Source organism: Rhinatrema bivittatum, chromosome 2 (assembly GCF_901001135.1).
Source record: "Rhinatrema bivittatum chromosome 2, aRhiBiv1.1, whole genome shotgun sequence".
NCBI lineage: Eukaryota > Metazoa > Chordata > Amphibia > Gymnophiona > Rhinatrematidae > Rhinatrema > Rhinatrema bivittatum.
In genome coordinates, this window is record NC_042616.1 from 358,375,547 (window position 1) to 358,395,370 (window position 19,824).

At 44.0% G+C, this 19,824-nt stretch overlaps 1 protein-coding gene across 1 annotated transcript in view; it reads right to left on the reverse strand.

Moving 5' to 3' along the window:
• TRIP13 (thyroid hormone receptor interactor 13) overlaps positions 1–19,824 on the reverse strand; it is a 193,184-nt gene that overhangs the window by 79,593 nt on the left and 93,767 nt on the right. The window contains 1 exon segment of the mRNA XM_029589932.1: positions 142–248. Within this exon segment, the coding sequence (XP_029445792.1) occupies positions 142–248 (107 nt within the window).

Below are 19,824 nucleotides of genomic sequence, written 5' to 3' on the forward strand. Positions count from 1 at the left end.
CTCTTGACCAGTCAATCTTCTAAACAGGGATATACATGCACCTCTAGCTTGCATAATTTTGCTGCCACAAAGACAGGGTATTTGGTAAAGCAGATGGGGCTTGATGCTATGCCATTTAAAGTGAAAGGGCAGAGTGATTACCTTTTGATTTGATCCATTTGTGTTAATACAGCATTTACTACACGAATGGCATCTGAAGGTTCTGTTCCTGCCCTGGAGGCACTGCGGGCTGCTGTAAGACTTTCTACCTAGAAAAAGATAATATAGTGGTTAAATCATTTTAAGCTACTAGGATAAAAAAAAGTCTGTGACATTTTATCTAAGATTGTACTCTCAGGATATGATCAATGCTCAATATGAACAGTGTTACTATACAATACTGGTGGAATAATGATTGCAGTGTGACTGAAAAAGAATGTTTGCTATAAAACATCTTATAATAGGTAAAAATTGCTGAAAAGACATCAAATAATTAAAAGAAATATTGAATAAAGTGAAACTGCTTACATATAACAAATGTTACCTGAAGACAGCAAATCAACTAGTCATACAAGTTGTGGATCATGTGATTGTCATGTGTGTTGAGAGAACATGTACCAGGACTTTGTAGAGACCTGGAAAATCTTTCCAGGCATCTGCAGGGTTTTCCGCAGTTAAGCAGGTGAAATTAGCCATGAATTCTGGGGATCGTCCTCCGGTCCTCTAGGTGGCAGAGTTCTTCAAAGCACACAGAGCTGAGCTGTTGGCTTCAGTCTTTCATTTTTCTTCACTGCATGGTACAAACAGAGTCTCCTCTTTCCTCTACTTTAAGTTTGATCACAGGCAAGCCCAGAGCTGCTCCGACAGAATGGTACTCCATTGCAGTCAGGGGCATGTACCTGCCTCCAGACAGAAGGAGGCCCTCAGCTTCCCCGCTCCAGCTATCCAGCCTCCTCAGGAGAGAAGTAGATAAAGGATTAATGAGACAGAGAACCTGCTGGAGCCAGCCCTTCTGGGCTGTGGAGCGGATACCCTCAACAGAGCAATCCTCCTCTGGGTCCCTAAACGGGATCACCTGAGAGCAGGATCTGACACTCCTCGTCGGAAGAATGCCAGCTGCTCTGGCTTCCAGTCCAAAGCCTCCTCAGGTGAGGAGTGAATAAAGGGCTGAGGCAGAGATCTGGCGGGAGCCACCACTTCTGGCTGTGGAGCGGATATTCTCAACGGAGCAGTCCTCCTCTGGGCCCCTAACAGGAATACTCGAGAGCAGAGTCTGACATTCATAAGAACATAAGAACATAAGAAAATGCCATACTGGGTCAGACCTAGGGTCCATCAAGCCCAGCATCCTGTTTCCAACAGTGGCCAATCCAGGCCATAAGAACCTGGCAAGTACCCAAAAACTAAGTCTATTCCATGTAACCATTGCTAATGGCAGTGGCTATTCTCTAAGTGAACTTAATAGCAGGTAATGGACTTCTCCTCCAAGAACTTATCCAATCCTTTTTTAAACACAGCTATACTAACTGCACGAACCACATTCTCTGGCAACAAATTCCAGAGTTTAATTGTGCGTTGAGTAAAAAAGAACTTTCTCCGATTAGTTTTAAATGTGCCCCATGCTAACTTCATGGAGTGTCCCCTAGTCTTTCTACCATCCGAAAGAGCAAATAACCGATTCACATCTACCCGTTCTAGACCTCTCATGATTTTAAACACCTCTATCATATCCCCCCTCAGTCGTCTCTTCTCCAAGCTGAAAAGTCCTAACCTCTTTAGTCTTTCCTCATAGGGGAGTTGTTCCATTCCCCTTATCATTTTGGTAGCCCTTCTCTGTACCTTCTCCATCGCAATTATATCTTTTTTGAGATGCGGCGACCAGAATTGTACACAGTATTCAAGGTGCGGTCTCACCATGGAGCGATACAGAGGCATTATGACATTTTCCGTTTTATTCATCATTCCTTTTCTAATAATTCCCAACATTCTGTTTGCTTTTTTGACTGCCGCAGCACACTGAACCGACGATTTCAATGTGTTATCCACTATGACACCTAGATCTCTTTCTTGGGTTGTTGCACCTAATATGGAACCCAACATTGTGTAATTATAGCATGGGTTATTTTTCCCTATATGCATCACCTTGCACTTATCCACATTAAATTTCATCTGCCATTTGGATGCCCAATTTTCCAGTCTCACAAGGTCTTCCTGCAATTTATCACAATCTGCTTGTGATTTAACTACTCTGAACAATTTTGTGTCATCTGCAAATTTGATTATCTCACTCGTCGTATTTCTTTCCAGATCATTTATAAATATATTGAACAGTAAGGGTCCCAATACAGATCCCTGAGGCACTCCACTTTCCACTCCCTTCCACTGAGAAAATTGCCCATTTAATCCTACTCTGTTTCCTGTCTTTTAGCCAGTTTGCAATCCACGAAAGGACATCGCCACCTATCCCATGACTTTTTACTTTTCCTAGAAGCCTCTCATGAGGAACTTTGTCAAACGCCTTCTGAAAATCCAAGTATACTATATCTACCGGTTCACCTTTATCCACATGTTTATTAACTCCTTTAAAAAAGTGAAGCAGATTTGTGAGGCAAGACTTGCCCTGGGTAAAGCCATGCTGACTTTGTTCCATTAAACCATGTCTTTCTATATGTTCTGTGATTTTGATGTTTAGAACACTTTCCACTATTTTTCCTGGCACTGAAGTCAGGCTAACCGGTCTGTAGTTTCCCGGATCGCCCCTGGAGCCCTTTTTAAATATTGGGGTTACATTTGCTATCCTCCAGTCTTCAGGTACAATGGATGATTTTAATGATAAGTTACAAATTTTTACTAATAGGTCTGAAATTTCATTTTTTAGTTCCTTCAGAACTCTGGGGTGTATACCATCCGGTCCAGGTGATTTACTACTCTTCAGTTTGTCAATCAGGCCTACCACATCTTCTAGGTTCACCGTGATTTGATTCAGTCCATCTGAATCATTACCCATGAAAACCTTCTCCATTACGGGTACCTCCCCAACATCCTCTTCAGTAAACACCGAAGCAAAGAAATCATTTAATCTTTCCGTGATGGCCTTATCTTCTCTAAGTGCCCCTTTAACCCCTCGATCATCTAACGGTCCAACTGATTCCCTCACAGGCTTTCTGCTTCGGATATATTTTTAAAAGTTTTTACTGTGAGTTTTTGCCTCTACAGCCAACTTCTTTTCAAATTCTCTCTTAGCCTGTCTTATCAATGTCTTACATTTACCGTATTTTTCGCTCCATAAGACGCACTTTTTTTCCCCCAAAGGTGGGGGGAAAATGTATGTGCGTCTTATGGAGCGAATATAAAAAAAAAAACCAAACAAAAAGCTAACAAACACCCCCCCCCCGACTCCCCCAAGACCTGCCGACTTAATTTCCTACAACCCCCCCCCTCCTGACCCCCCCCCCCAAGACCTGACAAATTAATTTCCTGCAACCCCCCACCCTCCTGACCCCCCCAAGACCTGCCAAACGTCCCTGGTGGTCCAGCGGGGGTCCGGGAATGATCTCCTGGGCGTGGGCCGTCGGCTGCCAGTAAACAAAATGGCGCCGACGGCCCTATGCCCTCACTATGTCACTGAGACCGACCTCTGCTATTGGTCGGTCTCAGTGACATAGTGAGGGCATAGGGCCGTCGGCGCCATTTTGTTTACTGGCAGCCGACGGCCCTATGCCCTCACTATGTCACTGAGACCGATCGCTGCTATTGGTCGGTCTCAGTGACATAGTGAGGGCATAGGGCCGTCGGCTGCCAGTAAACAAAATGGCGCCGACGGCCCTATGCCCTCACTATGTCACTGAGACCGACCAATAGCAGCGGTCGGTCTCAGTGACATAGTGAGGGCATAGGGCCGTCGGCGCCATTTTGTTTACTGGCAGCCGACGGCTCACGCCCAGGAGATCGTTCCCGGACCGCTCCTGGACCCCCGCTGGACCACCAGGGACGTTTGGCAGGTCTTGGGGGGGTCAGGAGGGTGGGGGTTGCAGGAAATTAATTCGGCAGGGCTTGGGGGGGTCAGGAGGGTGGGGGGTTGCAGGAAATTAATTCGGCAGGGCTTGGGGGGGGGTTGCAGGAAATTAATTCGGCAGGTCTTGGGGGGGTCAGGGGGGTGGAGGTTGTTAATTTAAAGGGTTGGGATGGGGGGGGGGTTTTGGGGGTTCCCACAGAAAGAAAAGTTTTCTGATCTGGGGAGTGGACCGAAATGGCCCTCCCCAGACCCGAAAACAAAATGGGGAGAAAAAAAAAAACTATGCACTCCCCTAATTTGCTCCATAAGACGCCCAGATGCTGAGCCGGTTTAGCACAATTTTTTTTTTTTAAATTTTCCCCCTCTGAATCCTAGGTGCGTCTTATGGTCAGGTGCGTCTTATGGAGCGAAAAATACGGTAACTTGCCAATGTTTATGCTTTATCCTATTTTCTTCTGTTGGATCCTTCTTCCAATTTTTGAATGAAGATCTTTTGGCTAAAATAGCTTCTTTCACCTCCCCTTTTAACCATGCCGGTAATCGTTTTGCCTTCTTTCCACCTTTCTTAATGTGTGGAATACATCTGGACTGTGCTTCTAGAATGGTATTTTTTAACAATGACCACGCCTCTTGGACATTTTTTACTTTTGTAGCTGCTCCTTTCAGTTTTTTTCTAACAATTTTTCTCATTTTATCAAAGTTTCCCTTTTGAAAGTTTAGCACGAGAGCCTTGGATTTGCACACTGTTCCTTTTCCAGTCATTAAATCAAATTTGATCATATTATGATCACTATTGCCAAGCGGCCCCACCACCGTTACCTCTCTCACCAAGTCCTGTGCTCCACTGAGAATTAGATCTAAAATTGCTCCCTCTCTCGTCGGTTCCTGAACCAATTGCTCCATAAAGCTATCATTTATTCCATCCAGGAACGTTATCTCTCTAGTGTGACCCGATGATACATTTACCCAGTCTATATTGGGGTAATTGAAGTCTCCCATTATTACTGCACTACCAATTTGGTTAGCTTCCCTAATTTCTCTTAGCATTTCACTGTCCATCTCACCATCTTGACCAGGTGGACGGTAGTATACCCCTATCACTGTAGTCTTCCCTGATACACAAGGGATTTCTACCCATAAAGATTCAATTTTGTATTTAGTCTCATGCAGGATGTTTATCCTGTTGGACTCTATGCCATCCCGGACAAATAGCGCCACACCTCCTCCTGACTGCTCCTCTCTGTCATTGCGATATAATTTGTACCCCGGTATAGCACTGTCCCATTGGTTATCCTCTTTCCACCATGTCTCTGAGATGCCAATTAAGTCTATGTCATCATTTACTGCTATACATTCTAATTCTCCCATCTTACTTCTTAGACTTCTGGCATTAGCATACAAACATTTCAAAGTTTGTTTTTTGTTTGTATTTTTATTCTGCTTTTTAATTGATAGGGATAAGTTAGAATTTTTTAGCTCAGGTGAGTTTTTAGTTACAGGCACTTGGACTACTTTTCTAATTATTGGAACCTCACTGTCGGGATGCCCTAATTCTAATGCATCATTAGTATCCTTTAAAGATACATCTCTCCGAACCATGCGCTGCTGAGCGACTGTCGGCTTTCCCCTTTGTTCTAGTTTAAAAGCTGCTCTATCTCCTTTTTAAAGGTTAGCGCCAGCAGTCTGGTTCCACCCTGGTTAAGGTGGAACCCATCCCTTCGGAAGAGACTCCCCCCTTCCCCAAAAGGTTCCCCAGTTCCTAACAAAACTGAATCCCTCTTCCTTGCACCATCGTCTCATCCACGCATTGAGACTCCGGAGCTCTGCCTGCCTCTGGTGACCTGCGCGTGGAACAGGGAGCATTTCAGAGAATGCTACCCTGGAGGTTCTGGATTTAATCTTTCTACCTAAGAGCCTAAATTTGGCTTCCAGAACCTCCCTCCCACATTCTCCTATGTCGTTGGTGCCCACGTGTACCATGACAGCCGGCTCCTCCCCAGCACTGTCTAAAATCCTATCTAGGTGACGCGTGAGGTCCGCCACCTTCGCACCAGGTAGGCATGTTACCAGGCGATCCTCATGCCCACCCGCCACCCAGCTATCTACATTCCTAATAATTGAATCACCAACTATGACGGCCGACCTAACCCTTCCCTCCTGGGCAGTAGGCCTTGGGGAGATATCCTCAGTGCGAAAGGACAATGCATCACCTAGAGAGCAGGTCCTTGCTACAGGATCCTTTCCTGCTACACCTGGTTGGTGCTCTCCCATTATGAGACCTTCTTCCTCCAAGGCAGCACCAGGGCTGCCAGTCTGAAGTTGGGACTGGACTACTATGTCCCTGAAGGTCTCATCTATATACCTCTCTGTCTCCCTCAGCTCCTCCAGGTCTGCCACTCTAGCCTCCAGAGATCGGACTCGTTCTCTGAGAGCCAGGAGCTCTTTGCATCGCATGCACATGTACAACTTCTCACCGGTGGGTAAAAAATCATACATGTGACACTCGATGCAAAAGACTGGGAAGCCCCCCTCTTGCTGCTGGACTGCTGCCTTCATCTCAATTTTGATCAGTTCCTAGTTAAGTTTTAGGTTGCTATGGGAGTAGGAATGTGTCTAAGTTCCTTTAAATGTATTAGTGAATTCACTATATGTCTGGTAGTGGCCTACTGGGGTCTGATCGAATTCTCAATAAAGTTTTTGTTAATGGGTTTTTTTTTTTTTTTTGTGCAAGTGGCACCTGCCTATAAATTAAGGGATGAGCTTGGGGTGGGTGGGCGAGGGGTGGGAGGGTTGGGAATTACAAACAGTCTAACTTTAGTTAGTCAGCCTGAGTGACTCACAGCTCCCTTGATTATCAAATGTTGTTCCCTATTCAAACCTAATCACACTACCTCAACACCTTTCCAAGGTGAGTAACTGAGCTGAACTATTCAACTTTTTTACTTTGGTATATACTGCTCCTAGCTTATTTCTAGCTTCTGGCTACTTTTTTGTGGGTTTTTTTTTTTTTTGTTTTTCAATACAATGCACTCAGTTATTATTAAATAAAACACTTAGCTCTTTAAAAGTCTGGAGGACACTTTAATAGTCAGGCAGACTTTTAAAAAATAAACACACTACCTACTGCTACCTTATTGACTGACTAAATACAAACAGTCTAACTTGTTTATTCACTGCCAACCTACTGCTACCTTATTGACTGACCATTTAAAAATGCAAACAGTCTAACTTGTTTATTCACTGCCTGACTATTAAAGGCACAAACACACAAACACACTAAATAATATTCCCAAATAGTTAACTTTGCCCCAATACTTTTAAAAAAGTCAATGTCAATGTCCCAAGCAAAAACTTACTGATTCCTTTCAGCCACCAGCAAGGTGATCCTCTCCTCTCAGTGTTTCCACTGGAATGTGGGTTACTGAGCTCTTTCCTTCTAATTTATAATGTGCTTTGAAGGAACGCTGGTGCTTCGATGACTTGCCGATGCATCGAGGGTTGCTGACGCCAGGCGTCGGCTTCCTGAGGCCGGTGCGTTGGGGCTTCCTGAGGCCGGTACGTTGATGCCTTTTCCAAAGCTCCCAATGCTGGTGCATTCAGACCTCTTGGTGCTGGTGCGCCGATGCTTCTCCAGTCAAGCAGTGCCTTTGAATTCTGGTGCACTAGCCTACACTCGCTGATAGATGCCAACGCACTGACACATCCATTGGCGTGCACATTCTCCCTTGAGATTCCAAGAAAGAGACTGCCCTTGAAGAGTGTGCCGATGCCAGGCTAGCTCAAGGAGCTTGGAGGCCCTTTACAGGCTGAATGGAAACTAGACTCCCCCCAACTCCTAGGTGTGAGTAGGCAGTGAATGTACCCTCCTCCCCACTTCTTGGTCAAATAATGGAGAGTGGGGGCCAGGCGGTACCAGGCCAGTGTGGATGGCCGGAGCCAGCCAGTCTGTCGGGCACATAGGACAGGAGTCTGTATCGGGCCATGGCTTCTTATGACCATGCATGTCCCACGGGTCTTTAGCAGGTTATCCTCTGATCACTCGGAGGAGCAACTTTAACTAGTTCTCCACTTTAAAAAAAAAAATATTGGAGAAATTACTTACCTGATAATTTCGTTTTCCTTAGTGTAGACAGATGGACTCAGGACCAATGGGTATAGTGTGCTACTGATAGCAGTTGGAGACGGCCCGTCACATATCTACTTTCACAACAAGATAGCAAATATCCTCCTTAGATTCCCCCCCAATGCTCATCCTATCTGTTCACGCCTGTCCCTACCACTGCCACCCTCGACTCCCTTGACCTTACCTCTTCCATGGAAATCGAATCAATCCTCAAAAAGATCAAACCTGCAACCCACCCTTCAGACACCATCCCTACGAAAGCACTTCTCATGATCCCCAACACCATAGCTAAACCTTTAGCTGATATTATCAATTGCTCACTCTCCTCTGGCATTGTCCCAGACACACTTAAGCATCCAGTGGTTAAACCCTTGCTCAAAAAACCTTCGCTAGACCCTAAGGACCCAGCCAACTTTTGTCCCATTTCTAACCTCCCACTTATCTCTAAAATCATGGAAAAGGTAGTCAATTCCCAACTAATGGACTTCCTTGAAAATAATAATTTACTGCACCCCCCTCAATTCGGTTTTTGCAAGCATTTTAACACTGAAACCCTTCTTCTCTCTCTCTCAGACTACTTCATCAGAGGCATGGATCAAGGACACAGCTACATCCTTGCTTTCCTTGACATTTCCTCTGCATTTGATACTATAAGCCACAATCACCTCCTCTCCCGCCTATCTGACATTGGCCTCTCTGGCTCTGCAGTACAGTGGGGTTCACATCCTACCTCTCTAACAGACAATTCTCAGTCAAAATAGGCAATGCTGAATCCACCCATTATGCCCTCACTCAAGGAGTTCCTCAAGGTTCCTCCCTCTCATCCACTCTATTCAATCTCTACCTCACTCCCCTCTGCCAGCTCCTATCTGAACTTGGCCTCAAATTCTACCTTTATGCTGACAACGTTCAAATCATCATACCCATTCAGGACTCTTTATCTGAAACCCTAAAATTCTGGGGGAACTGCCTTGCCTCAATTAACACCTTTCTCACAAACCTCCACCTTGCATTAAACACCTCCAAAACAGAACTGCTCCTCATATCACAACACCAACCCCCTAAACCCGCCATTGCAAATGACCCTACTTATAGCGCCTTTCCCACGCAGCATTGTGTTCGAAACCTCGGGGTTCAGATCGATCAACAACTGAACCTAAAAAATATATCAACACAATCCTCAAGGAAGGTTTCTATAAGTTCAACGTGATAAAAAAATTAAAACCATTACTCCATGCTAGCGATTTCCGCACCGTTACCCAGACCACCCTCTCATCTAAATTTGACTACCGCAGCTCCCTACTCCTAGGTCTCCCCTATTCCACTATAAAACCCCTCCAAATCCTGCAGAATGCGTTAGCTAGAACCATATCCAACACCCGTAAATATGACCACATCACCCCCATCCTTAAAGAACTTCACTGGCTCCTGATCCCCTCTCGCATCCTTTATAAAACTCTCACTATGATCCACAAATCCATCTACATTCATAATTCCAACTGGCTTGATGAGTCACTTCACCTCACATGCTCCAACCGACCCTCCAGAGCTTCCTACAAAGGCACTCTCCACGTGCCTTCCCTCAAGAAGGCACACCTCACCTCTAAGAGACCAAGCCCTCTCCATTGCCGGGCCTACACACTGGAATTCACTTCCCACGAATCTCGGGCTTGAGCCATGCACTACTAAATTCAGAGCCAACCTAAAGACATGGCTATTCAAACAAGCTTACCCTCAATAACTCTTCTACCTGCTTACACTGCTGCGTTAAGCACCTAACCTGAACCCTTGTATAAAGTTATGTACTACTACTACGACTGTATTTTATTTTATTCTTCATTGTAACATTTGTTTACCAGCTTCCATATTTCTTCAAGAAGCCCGATGCATTTGTTCTTACCTTGTTATTCCCTTGCTTCTCCTCTGCTCCTATGTTATCCCATCCCCGATCCCCGTTTAATGTAATTTCCATTCTTTACTTCTGCTGTAAACAGATATGATGTAGCTACTAATATCGGTATAAAACAGTTTTTAAATAAAAAAATAAATCTCCGAGCTGCAAGCAATGGCCAGACCGTAAGAGAGAATCGAGCTGGGTCTTCGTGTGAGGGACTTCAAAGGGGCATGGGATAAACACTGTGGATCCATAAAGTCAAGAGACCGCCAATGTAGAGTGGGTGGCTCACCAGAACGATGGCTACTGCCCGGAGACAATACCCTTATTAAATAAACATACAGATGCTTACTGTGACTCCAACATCGCTCTAAGCTTCAATGGCAAGAGGAAATGTGGAAAAAAGGATTTGCAATCACAAAGAGGGGAGTAGCTGGCTTGTTACGGCGGTTACTACCCCAAACCAAATAAGCCTAATACTTCACTTTCCAAGCATATACAGCATAGTTCTCTGCTTCAACGGCAGGGGAGAAGAAAAGAGGGTTCGCACTCACAAAGCGGGGAGTAGCTGGCTTATTACGGCGGTTACTACCCCAAACCAAATGTGCCTGATACTTCGCTTTCGATGCATATCCAGCATGGCTCTCTGCTTCATGGCATGGGAGAAAGGCTGATACATCAAGCATTTCCAGCATAGCTCTCTGCTTCAACAGCAGGGGAATAAGAAAAGCTGAGGCTTCACGCATATCCAGAATAGCTTCAACTGCAGGGGAGAAGAAAAAAAAAAAAAAAAGATTCGCACTCACAAAGCAGGGAGTAGCTGGCTTGTTATGGCGGTTACTACCCTAAACCAAAAGGGCCTGATACTTCACTTTCAATGCATAACCAGCATGGCTCTCCGCTTCAACGGCAGCAGAGAAGAAAAACAACCAATAGGGGCTGTATGACATAGTCTGGGTAAAGGGAATAAACATGGGTGTAGCTTGCTTATTGCAGCGGTTACTACCCCTACTACCCCTAACTAATCAAGCTAGGTATTTCACTTGGATGCAGCTCCATCACTGCTCTCTACATTAATGGTGGGGGTGGAAGGGAAATAGAACCAAGAGTTAAGAGAAAAAGATAAGTATGAGAGAAAAAAATGTGTGAAGCTTGCTGGGCAGACTAGATGGGCCATTTGGTCTTCTTCTGCCATCATTTCTATGTTTTGTTGGAGCAGATCCCTGTGTGGAGGTAGAGGGAGAGGGCTCCCTGTCAGTAGTGTTCGCATGTCTGCGTACCGCGCCCTTCTTGGCCAGTCCGGGGCCACTAGAAATATTGGTCCCCTGTGGTGTTCTATCTTGCGGATGATCCCGCCCAGTAGCGGCCACAGGGGGAAGGCGTATAAGCAGGATTTCCTGTGGCCAGGCCTGGACGAGGGCATCAATCCCTTGGGATTGTGGTTCCCGTCTATGACTGAAGAAGTTGGGAACTTGGGCGTTGGACTGGGTTGCCAGGAAGTCCATGGCTGGTGTTGTCCAGCAGTTTACTATTAACTGGAAGGCTGTGGCCAACAGCCTCCATTCCCCTGGATCTAGACTTTCTCTGCTGAGGTAATCCACAGTGACGTTGTCTTTTCCCGTGATGTGGGCGGTTGAGATCTCTTGCTGGTTTCATTCTGCCCAGGCCATTAGGGGGTCTATTTCCAGGGACACCTGTTGGCTTCTGGTTCCTCCCTGGCGGTTGATGTAGGCATCTGTTGTGGCATTGTCAGACATGACTCTGACCAATTCACCCTGAAATCTGTGACTGACCCGTAAGCAGGCTAGCCTGACTGCCCGTGCTTCCAGCTGGTTGATGTTCCATCCTGATTCTTCCTTGTCCCATTGCCCCTGGGTGGTCAGTTTCTGGCAGTGGGCTCCCCACCCTCATAGGCTCGCATCCGTGGTGAGCAGGATCCAGGTTGGCGGGGATAGCCTTACTCCCTTGCTCAGATAGTCTTCATGTAGCCACCATTGTAGCTGGGTTCGAACTTCCTCTGGGAGCTGGAGGCAAATGGAGTAGTTCTGGGACACTGGATTCCATTGTGACAGTAGGGAACGGTATGGGGGGGGGGGGGGTGTCACATGTGAGCTCTTGCCCATGGCACCACTTCCAGTGTGGATGTCATGAGACCGATGACTTGGAGGTAGTCCCACACCTTGGGGCGAAGACTGCTTAACAGGTTTCGCAATTGGTTCATCAGTTTTGTTCTCCTTGTAGGAGTCAGAGTGACCTTGTCTTGTCTGGTGTCGAACCGGTCTCCCAGGTACTCCAGAGATTGGGAGGGCTGCAGACAGCTCTTGTTTGTGTTGACCACTCACCCGAGGTTCTCCAGTAGAGTTTTGACTCTGGTGGTCGCCTGATGACTTTCCACTGGGGATTTTGCCCTGATCAGCCAATCATCCAGATATGGGTGTACGAGGATTCCTTCTTTCCTCAGTGTCTCCGCCACTACCACCATGATTTTGGTGAACATTCGAGGTGCTGTGGCTAGCCCGAAGGGTAGTGCATAGAACTGGTAGTGGTGGTCCAGGATTGCAAAGCGTAAAAAACGCTGATGCTCGTGATGGACCGGGATGTGCAGGTAGGCTTCTGACAGATCCAGGGATGTGAGAACTTCTCCCGGCTGTATCGCCCTTATGACAGAGCATAGGGTTTCCATGCGGAAGTGAGGTACCCTCAGGTGGCGGTTGATGGGCTTGTAAGTCCAGGATGGCCCGGAACGAACCCTCTTTCTTGGGAATCCTGGAAAGAAACCTTAATAACAATTTCGCCAAAAAAAGAAGGGATCTGGAACTCTCATCGGCTTATCAGCTGATTTCCTTGTTAAATGGGGATGTTAAAATCAACTCAAAAATTCTGGCCAACAGGCTGGCAGTGGTGTTACCAAGTTTGGTGTTCAAAGAAAAGGTGGGATTTGTGCTTGGCAGGAATATGATATTTAATATTCAGAAGTTGTTGGCTGTAGTGGAATATGGTCAGATACCTAGGACTATCCCTATGATAGTTAGCTTTGAGATTGAGAAGGTCTTTGGATTTTTTTTTTATTTTGGGTAAGTTGAGATTCCAAGGGTTCTTTATAGATAGTGTTAAGATCTTGTATGAACACCCTATAGTGGAGGTAGTCTGTAATGTTATCTCTGAGAGACTAGAGTTGAGACAGGGTACTAGACAGGGTTGCCCGTTCCCCCCATTTAAAGTGTGGAGCCACTAACTAGAAAAATGTTACTGGATGGCACTATTAGAGGCATTTTCTTGGGTCATGGTGAAATGAACATGGCAATGTTTGCAGATGGTATGTTTCTCCCAGTCTGAGTAAGCTGTTAGATATTTTAGCATTATATTTTCAGGCCTCTGCATTAATACAGATACATAGCCAGCTTTAGACATTTCGGATGCATTGCAGATATCCTGGGATAGTGAATTTCCTTTGAAATGGGTGTGGAATCATTTTACTTATTTAGGATGGGTTATTCCCAGAAATCTCTTTCAGTTGTATACTTTGAAAATGTCACCTTTACTATGCCATACAGAGAAATTATTAGAGTTGGCATCATTTACCAGGTTTTTTTTTGGGAGCACGGTTCAGCTTATAAAAATGATAGCACTGCCAAAGTGGCTATTTGTACTCCAGCATCTACCTATACTGATAACTTGAAAAAAAAGATATGGTGAGGTGGCAAAAGGTAGTATCAATTTCTCTGGAAAGGAAAGAAAACCTAGGCTAGTGGAGACTACAGATGTCATTGGGGGATGGGGGACTGAATTTGCTTATCACTTATATTTTACATACAATAGTGTCTGAATTACCTCTTGCCCTAAAAAGCAGTGTGGTGCTTAATGCAGTGTAAAAAGCATGGTGGAGGATTAGGAGTCAATATAGCTCTTCCCTGCGGAATTAAATATACCTGCCTATAAGAGGTAACAGATTATTATCCATACCTGGCTGAAACAAAGTCTTCCAATCTTGGGAAGGAAAGGGTTTAGTAAAAATTGGGCAAATTTTGAATGAGGATAGAACAGGTGTGTTAGCCTTTCAACAGTTAAAGGATAAACATGATCTAGCAAACAGAATTTTATGCCTATATCCAGTTAAGACATTATGCTTTTTTCAATGCTAGCAGTGGATAGCACAGTGTTTAGAGTAGAACCTTTGAACAGGATGTGATGGCACCTAAATTGGGGAAGGGGTGATTGTCAAAAATTTACAGGAGCCTGATTAGGAATGTGATTCAGACACATTAGCAGAGATGGGGAGGCGATGGGCTCAAAATTTAAATTCTGAAATTTTACAGGATGATGTGGCTGAGTTTGGAACATATATCTAAACTGGTAGAATTGGCAGCCTTATGAGAAATGCAATTTAAGTTTATTTCTCCATGTAGGACACTTCAAGCTGGGCTGGCTGATTCAAGTACATGCTCTAAATGTGGAAGGAAGGGTACATACACATTCACTGTTTTTGGGAATGTGACTTGATAAATGCTGGTAGGATGTTTTTATGTCTATCTCCATCCATGCACATACACAACTAGCAGTACAAACTGATTTTTATTTATTGGACATTTTTGATAACTGTTTTTGATGATGCCAACATTTTAACTTTTTGTTCAGAAAGTCTATTTGCAATTAAGAAGTGCATTTTGGTACAGTGGCTAGAAAAAGACTCACCCACAATGTCTATGTGGAGAATACAGATGCACTAGCTATTGTAGATGGAAAAACTAAGTGATCCAATGCAAACTTGCTAGTAGGAGACATTTTATACAAGTTTTGGAGTCCTTTCTTGCATTGATGACCATATGACTTTGGAATTTGGTTATTAACTCACTAAATATTGAGGATGATCTTGAATGGAAAAATTTCTACTTACCTGATAATTTTGTTTTCTTTAATGTAGACAGAGGGCCTCAGGACCAGTGGGTTATGCTCCCCTGCCGGCAGATGGAGACGAAGCAAGCTGACGTCACAGTATATATACTCCTGCAGTGACCTCAGCCTGCCAGTATTCTCTTTAAAAGCAACTGTGGACAGACTAGCAAAAAACTTGATTAAAAATAGTAAACCATTGTGTATTCAACAAACAAGAATCACTGAACTCAAGTAAAAATGTATGTACCCCTACAGACCGGTTAGCCTGACTTCAGTGCCAGGAAAAATAGTGGAGTGTTCTAAACATCAAAATCACAGAACATATAGAAAGACATGGTTTAATGGAACAAAGTCAGCATGGCTTTACCCAAGGCAAGTCTTACCTCACAAATCTGCTTCACATTTTTGAAGCAGATGGGAGACTGAGTCAGATTTCAAAGTTGACGTCAGCCTACATATACCCGTGCAGCATGCTTTGCTCTTCAGTATTCTCCTCGAAAAGCCAGTGTGGATATATGTTGCTTATTTATTTAAGTGTTTTTATATACCGCGGCTCGTTAGCAAACATCACCTCGGTTTACAATGAACATTAAATTAGCAACAAGCTTTACAATCTAAAATAATTATATAATGATACATGGCTGATCAACATTAAAACTATAAATAATTAAAATAAACTAAATAATGAAAATAAACTAAATTCAGCAGGGGCACATGGGGCCGGAGGATCAAGAGTAATAGTACAATATTAACAGTACAAATATTTACAATTTGGGAATATAGAACAAAAGCAGATGTAGTTTTCTTGAAGGTCAGAATTAATTGACAGTTAATTACAATAATAAGAAAATTGCAAGTATATAGGTCACAAAAGGTGTGCTTAGCGATATTGAATAGTAACTGATTGGTATGAATATATATTATTATATAATGTTATATTAAATAATAATCTGAAGGGAAGTGTTCACAAATTGTAGGCTTGTTTAAACAGCCATGTTTTTAGGTTCTGTTTAAATTTCTTGTGGCAGGGTTCCTGGCGCAGATCTGTGGGTATTTTATTCCACAGGTTGATTCCAGCTATCGAGAATGTTCGTTCTCTCGTTGAGACATATTTTATTTGTTTGAGAGTTGGAGTAGCTAGTTTAGCCTGGTGCATTTTTCTAATTGGTCTGTTTGATGTATGGAATGTAAATAATTCAGCGAACCAATGCATATCTTGGTTATATAATGACTTATGTATAAGGGTGAGAACTTTGAATACTATCCTAGATACTATCGGGAGCCAGTGTAGGAATTGAAGAGCTGGAGTAATGTGTTCGTGGCGGTGCGTGTTAGTGAGCAGGCGTGCAGCTGCATTTTGTAGCATCTGTAGTGGTTGTATTGAGTTGTTTGGTAGACCTAGTAATATGGAGTTACAGTAGTCCAATTTAGATAATATAGTAGCTTGTAGTACAGTCCGGAAGTCATTTGGGTGTAGAAGTGGTTTTATCCTTTTCAAAGTATGAAGTTTATAGAAGCCATTTTTAATGGTGGAAGTGATACATTTTTTTAGTGTAAAATGATTGTCAATTATGACACCAAGGCTGCGGACTTGTTGTATAGTGTGAAGGTCAGATAGAGATTGTTGAGTGGGGCTAGCATGGTTGTTGTTTTGTGACGAAATAATGAGAAGCTCTGTTTTGTTGGTATTTATTGCCAAAGAGTTTTCAGTTAGTAGATTCTCAATTTCAGCTAGTGCAGTCTTCCAAGTTTTGAGCACATTGGGTAGTGAGTCCTTGATAGGGATTAGGATCTGCACATCATCTGCATATATGAAGTGCGGGAGACCCAGTTTCATCAACAGTCGACAGAGTGGAGTGAGGTATATATTGAAAAGAGTGGAAGATAGAGAGGAGCCTTGGGGTACTCCTTGTAGCAGATTTTTGGGTTTGGATTCATGTTGGCCAATTTTTACACTGTATTTCCTGCCGTTAAGAAAAGATTTGAGCCAACATAGAGCAGTGCCAGTAATGCCAATTTGAGAGAGGCGATGTTATGGTTGACTGTGTCAAATGCCGAGGAAATGTCCAGCAGGGCAAGTATATAAGAATGACCAGTGTCTAATGCTTTTAGAATTGTATCAGAGAGTGTTAGGAGAAGAGTTTCAGTACTATAGTGCTTACGGAATCCATATTGTGATGGGTAGAGTAATTTGTTTTCATCTAGGAATTCAGTGAGTTGTTTGTTGATGACTTTCTCTAATATTTTGGATAGAAAAGGTAGATTCGAAACTGGGCGAAAGTTTGCTGATACTGTTGGGTTTAAATCATGTTTCTTCAGAATTGGTTTGAGTTGTGCAGGTACAATTCCAGAGGTGATGGATTTGTTAAGAATCTTTGTTATGGGTACTGCAATTCTTGAAGGGATGGAGAGGAGTGTTTTTATAGGCATGATGTCAAATGGGTGCGTTGCTGGTTTCGTTTTTTTTGAGTATACCATCAATTTCTAGTGTTGTTGTGGATTCGAATTTTGTAAGCGAAGCAGAGCAGAGACTGTGTAGATTTAGATTGTGAGTGGATGGTCTATGTGTTGTTGAAATAGGGGGTGTGGTAGTGTTTGTAGAGAGGTTAGAAAGTGGGGAAGTAGAGATGCGGTTCATAATAGCATTGATTTTGTCATGAAAATAGGTTGCTAGTGTTTCACATCTATTTTTGTCATTATCTGAATTGAAGTTAGCTGGGGGAGTGATGATGGTAGAAACATATTGGAAGAGAGCTCGTGGATTGAATTGGTATTGGTGGATCTTCAAGGCGTAGTAGTTTTTCTTGGTTTCGTCTGTCTTTTTCCGGTATTCATGAAGGAGTGACAAACTTCTGAAGTAACTCTGGCGTTTGGTTTTTACGCCATTTCTTTTCCATTTTACGGAGCTCAAGTATCAATTTTCTAAGCTCAGCGGTGTACCAGTGTTTTTTTAACTTTCTTGATACCCGATTACCTTTGAACAGGTTTTCTTGATACTTTTCTTGATACTTGATTACCTTTGAACAGGTTCAACTGATTATATATATAAAAACGTTTTTGGCACTGGAGAGCGCCGGTGCGCTGAAACAATAAAACGCTGACACCTAGGTAACTGCGGGTGTCTTAACAAAGGTAGGCCAAGGCTTACCCATACAGTCTCAAGATTGATATATAAGGTTCTCTATTTCTGGAAGAGACATGGGTGGGATGCTGAGTCTATCTGTCTACACTAAGGAAAACGAAATTATCTGGTAAGTAATTTCTCCATTTCCTAGCATGTATTTATTTATTTATTTTATTTATTTATAAGTTTTTATATACCGCTGCTCATCAAAGATATCACGTCGGTGTACAGTAAACAGGAACTTACGCCGGAGCATTTTACATTTAACAGGGTTATATAAGCGTTATACAAATAAAAAGGTAAGTATATAAATATTTGAACATAAAACAAGTAGAATCTTTTTAAAAAAACAGAACTATCATTTAGTTGTAACTTAACTGAGCTGAATTAAAAACAATACTATAGAGTAAAAGGGTTCAAGGGGAATAGGTAAAAGCTAAGGGAGATGGTTAGAAGGTAATGGAGTTCTAAATTGGAAGTGGTAAGAGGGATGGACTCAGGACCAATGGGATGGACTCAGGACCAATGGGATGTACAAAAGCTACTCCCCTACCGGGTGGGAGGCTGCCCGTGGCCCACTTAGTGCTGCCCTTGCGAAGGCTGTATCCTCCCTGGCATGGACATCCAGGCGGTAGAACCTGGAGAAGGTGTGTAAGGAGGACCATGTCGCCGCCCGACAGATCTCAGCAGGCGAAAGCAGCATGGTTTCAGCCCAGGAGACTGCCTGGGCCCTTGTAGAATGCGCCTTGACCTGTAGAGGTAGTGGTTTTCCTGCCTCTATGTAGGCAGCATTAATGACTTCTTTGATCCAGCAGGCTATGGTCACCCGCGATGCTGCTTCCCTTTGTTTCTTCCCGCTGTGAAGAATGAACAGGTGATCAGTTCTGCGCAAGGATTCCAATCTCTTGAGGTATCTGACCAGGATTCTGCTGACATTCAGGTGGCGAAGGAGGAGTGAGTCTTCCGAATCTCTGTGTTCATCTGGTGATGGTAAGGATATGCTCTGGTTCATATGGAACTGGGAAACCACTTTCGGAAGGAAGGATGGTACTGTACGCAGCTATATGGTGCCTGGGACGAACATGAGGAACGGTTCTCGACAGGATAATGCTTGAAGTTTGGAGATGGGCCGAGCTGAGCATATTGCGATCAAGAATGCAGTCTTTAAAGTCAAGAGGCGTAGAGACAGGCCACTTCTCTGCTAGGAAGTCTAGTACAAGGTTGAGGTTCCATAGAGGCACTGGCCACTTTAGAGGTGGTCGGAGTTAACTCCTTTCAGGAAGCGAGACACATCAGGATGCGTTGATAGTCTGATGCCGTCCGCTTCGGACCTGTAATAGGCCAGTGCAGCAACTTGAACCTTGAGGGAGTTGAGAGACAACCCCTTCTGCATGCCGTCCTGTAGGAATTCTAGGATCGTGGGAATCTTGGCTGTCCTCGGAAGGAGGGCGCGGTCTTCACGCCAGGCTTCAAATACTCTCCAGATCTGTATGCAAGACAGATGTGGATAACTTGCGTGCTCGGAGCAGGATGTCAATCACAGCTTTTGAGTAGCCGCGCTTCTTTAGGTTAGTCCTCTCAAAGGCCATACCATAAGATAGAATCAAGCCGGGTCTTTGTGGGAGATCGGTCCCTGCTGAAGAAGGTCCCTGTACGGCGGTAGATACAGAGGATTCCCCACCAATAATCTTCGCATATCCGCATACCATGGCCTTCTTGGCCAATCCGGGGGGACAAGTAGGACTAGTCCCTTGTGGTGCTCTATCTTGTGAATGACCCTGCCCAGTAGAGGCCAG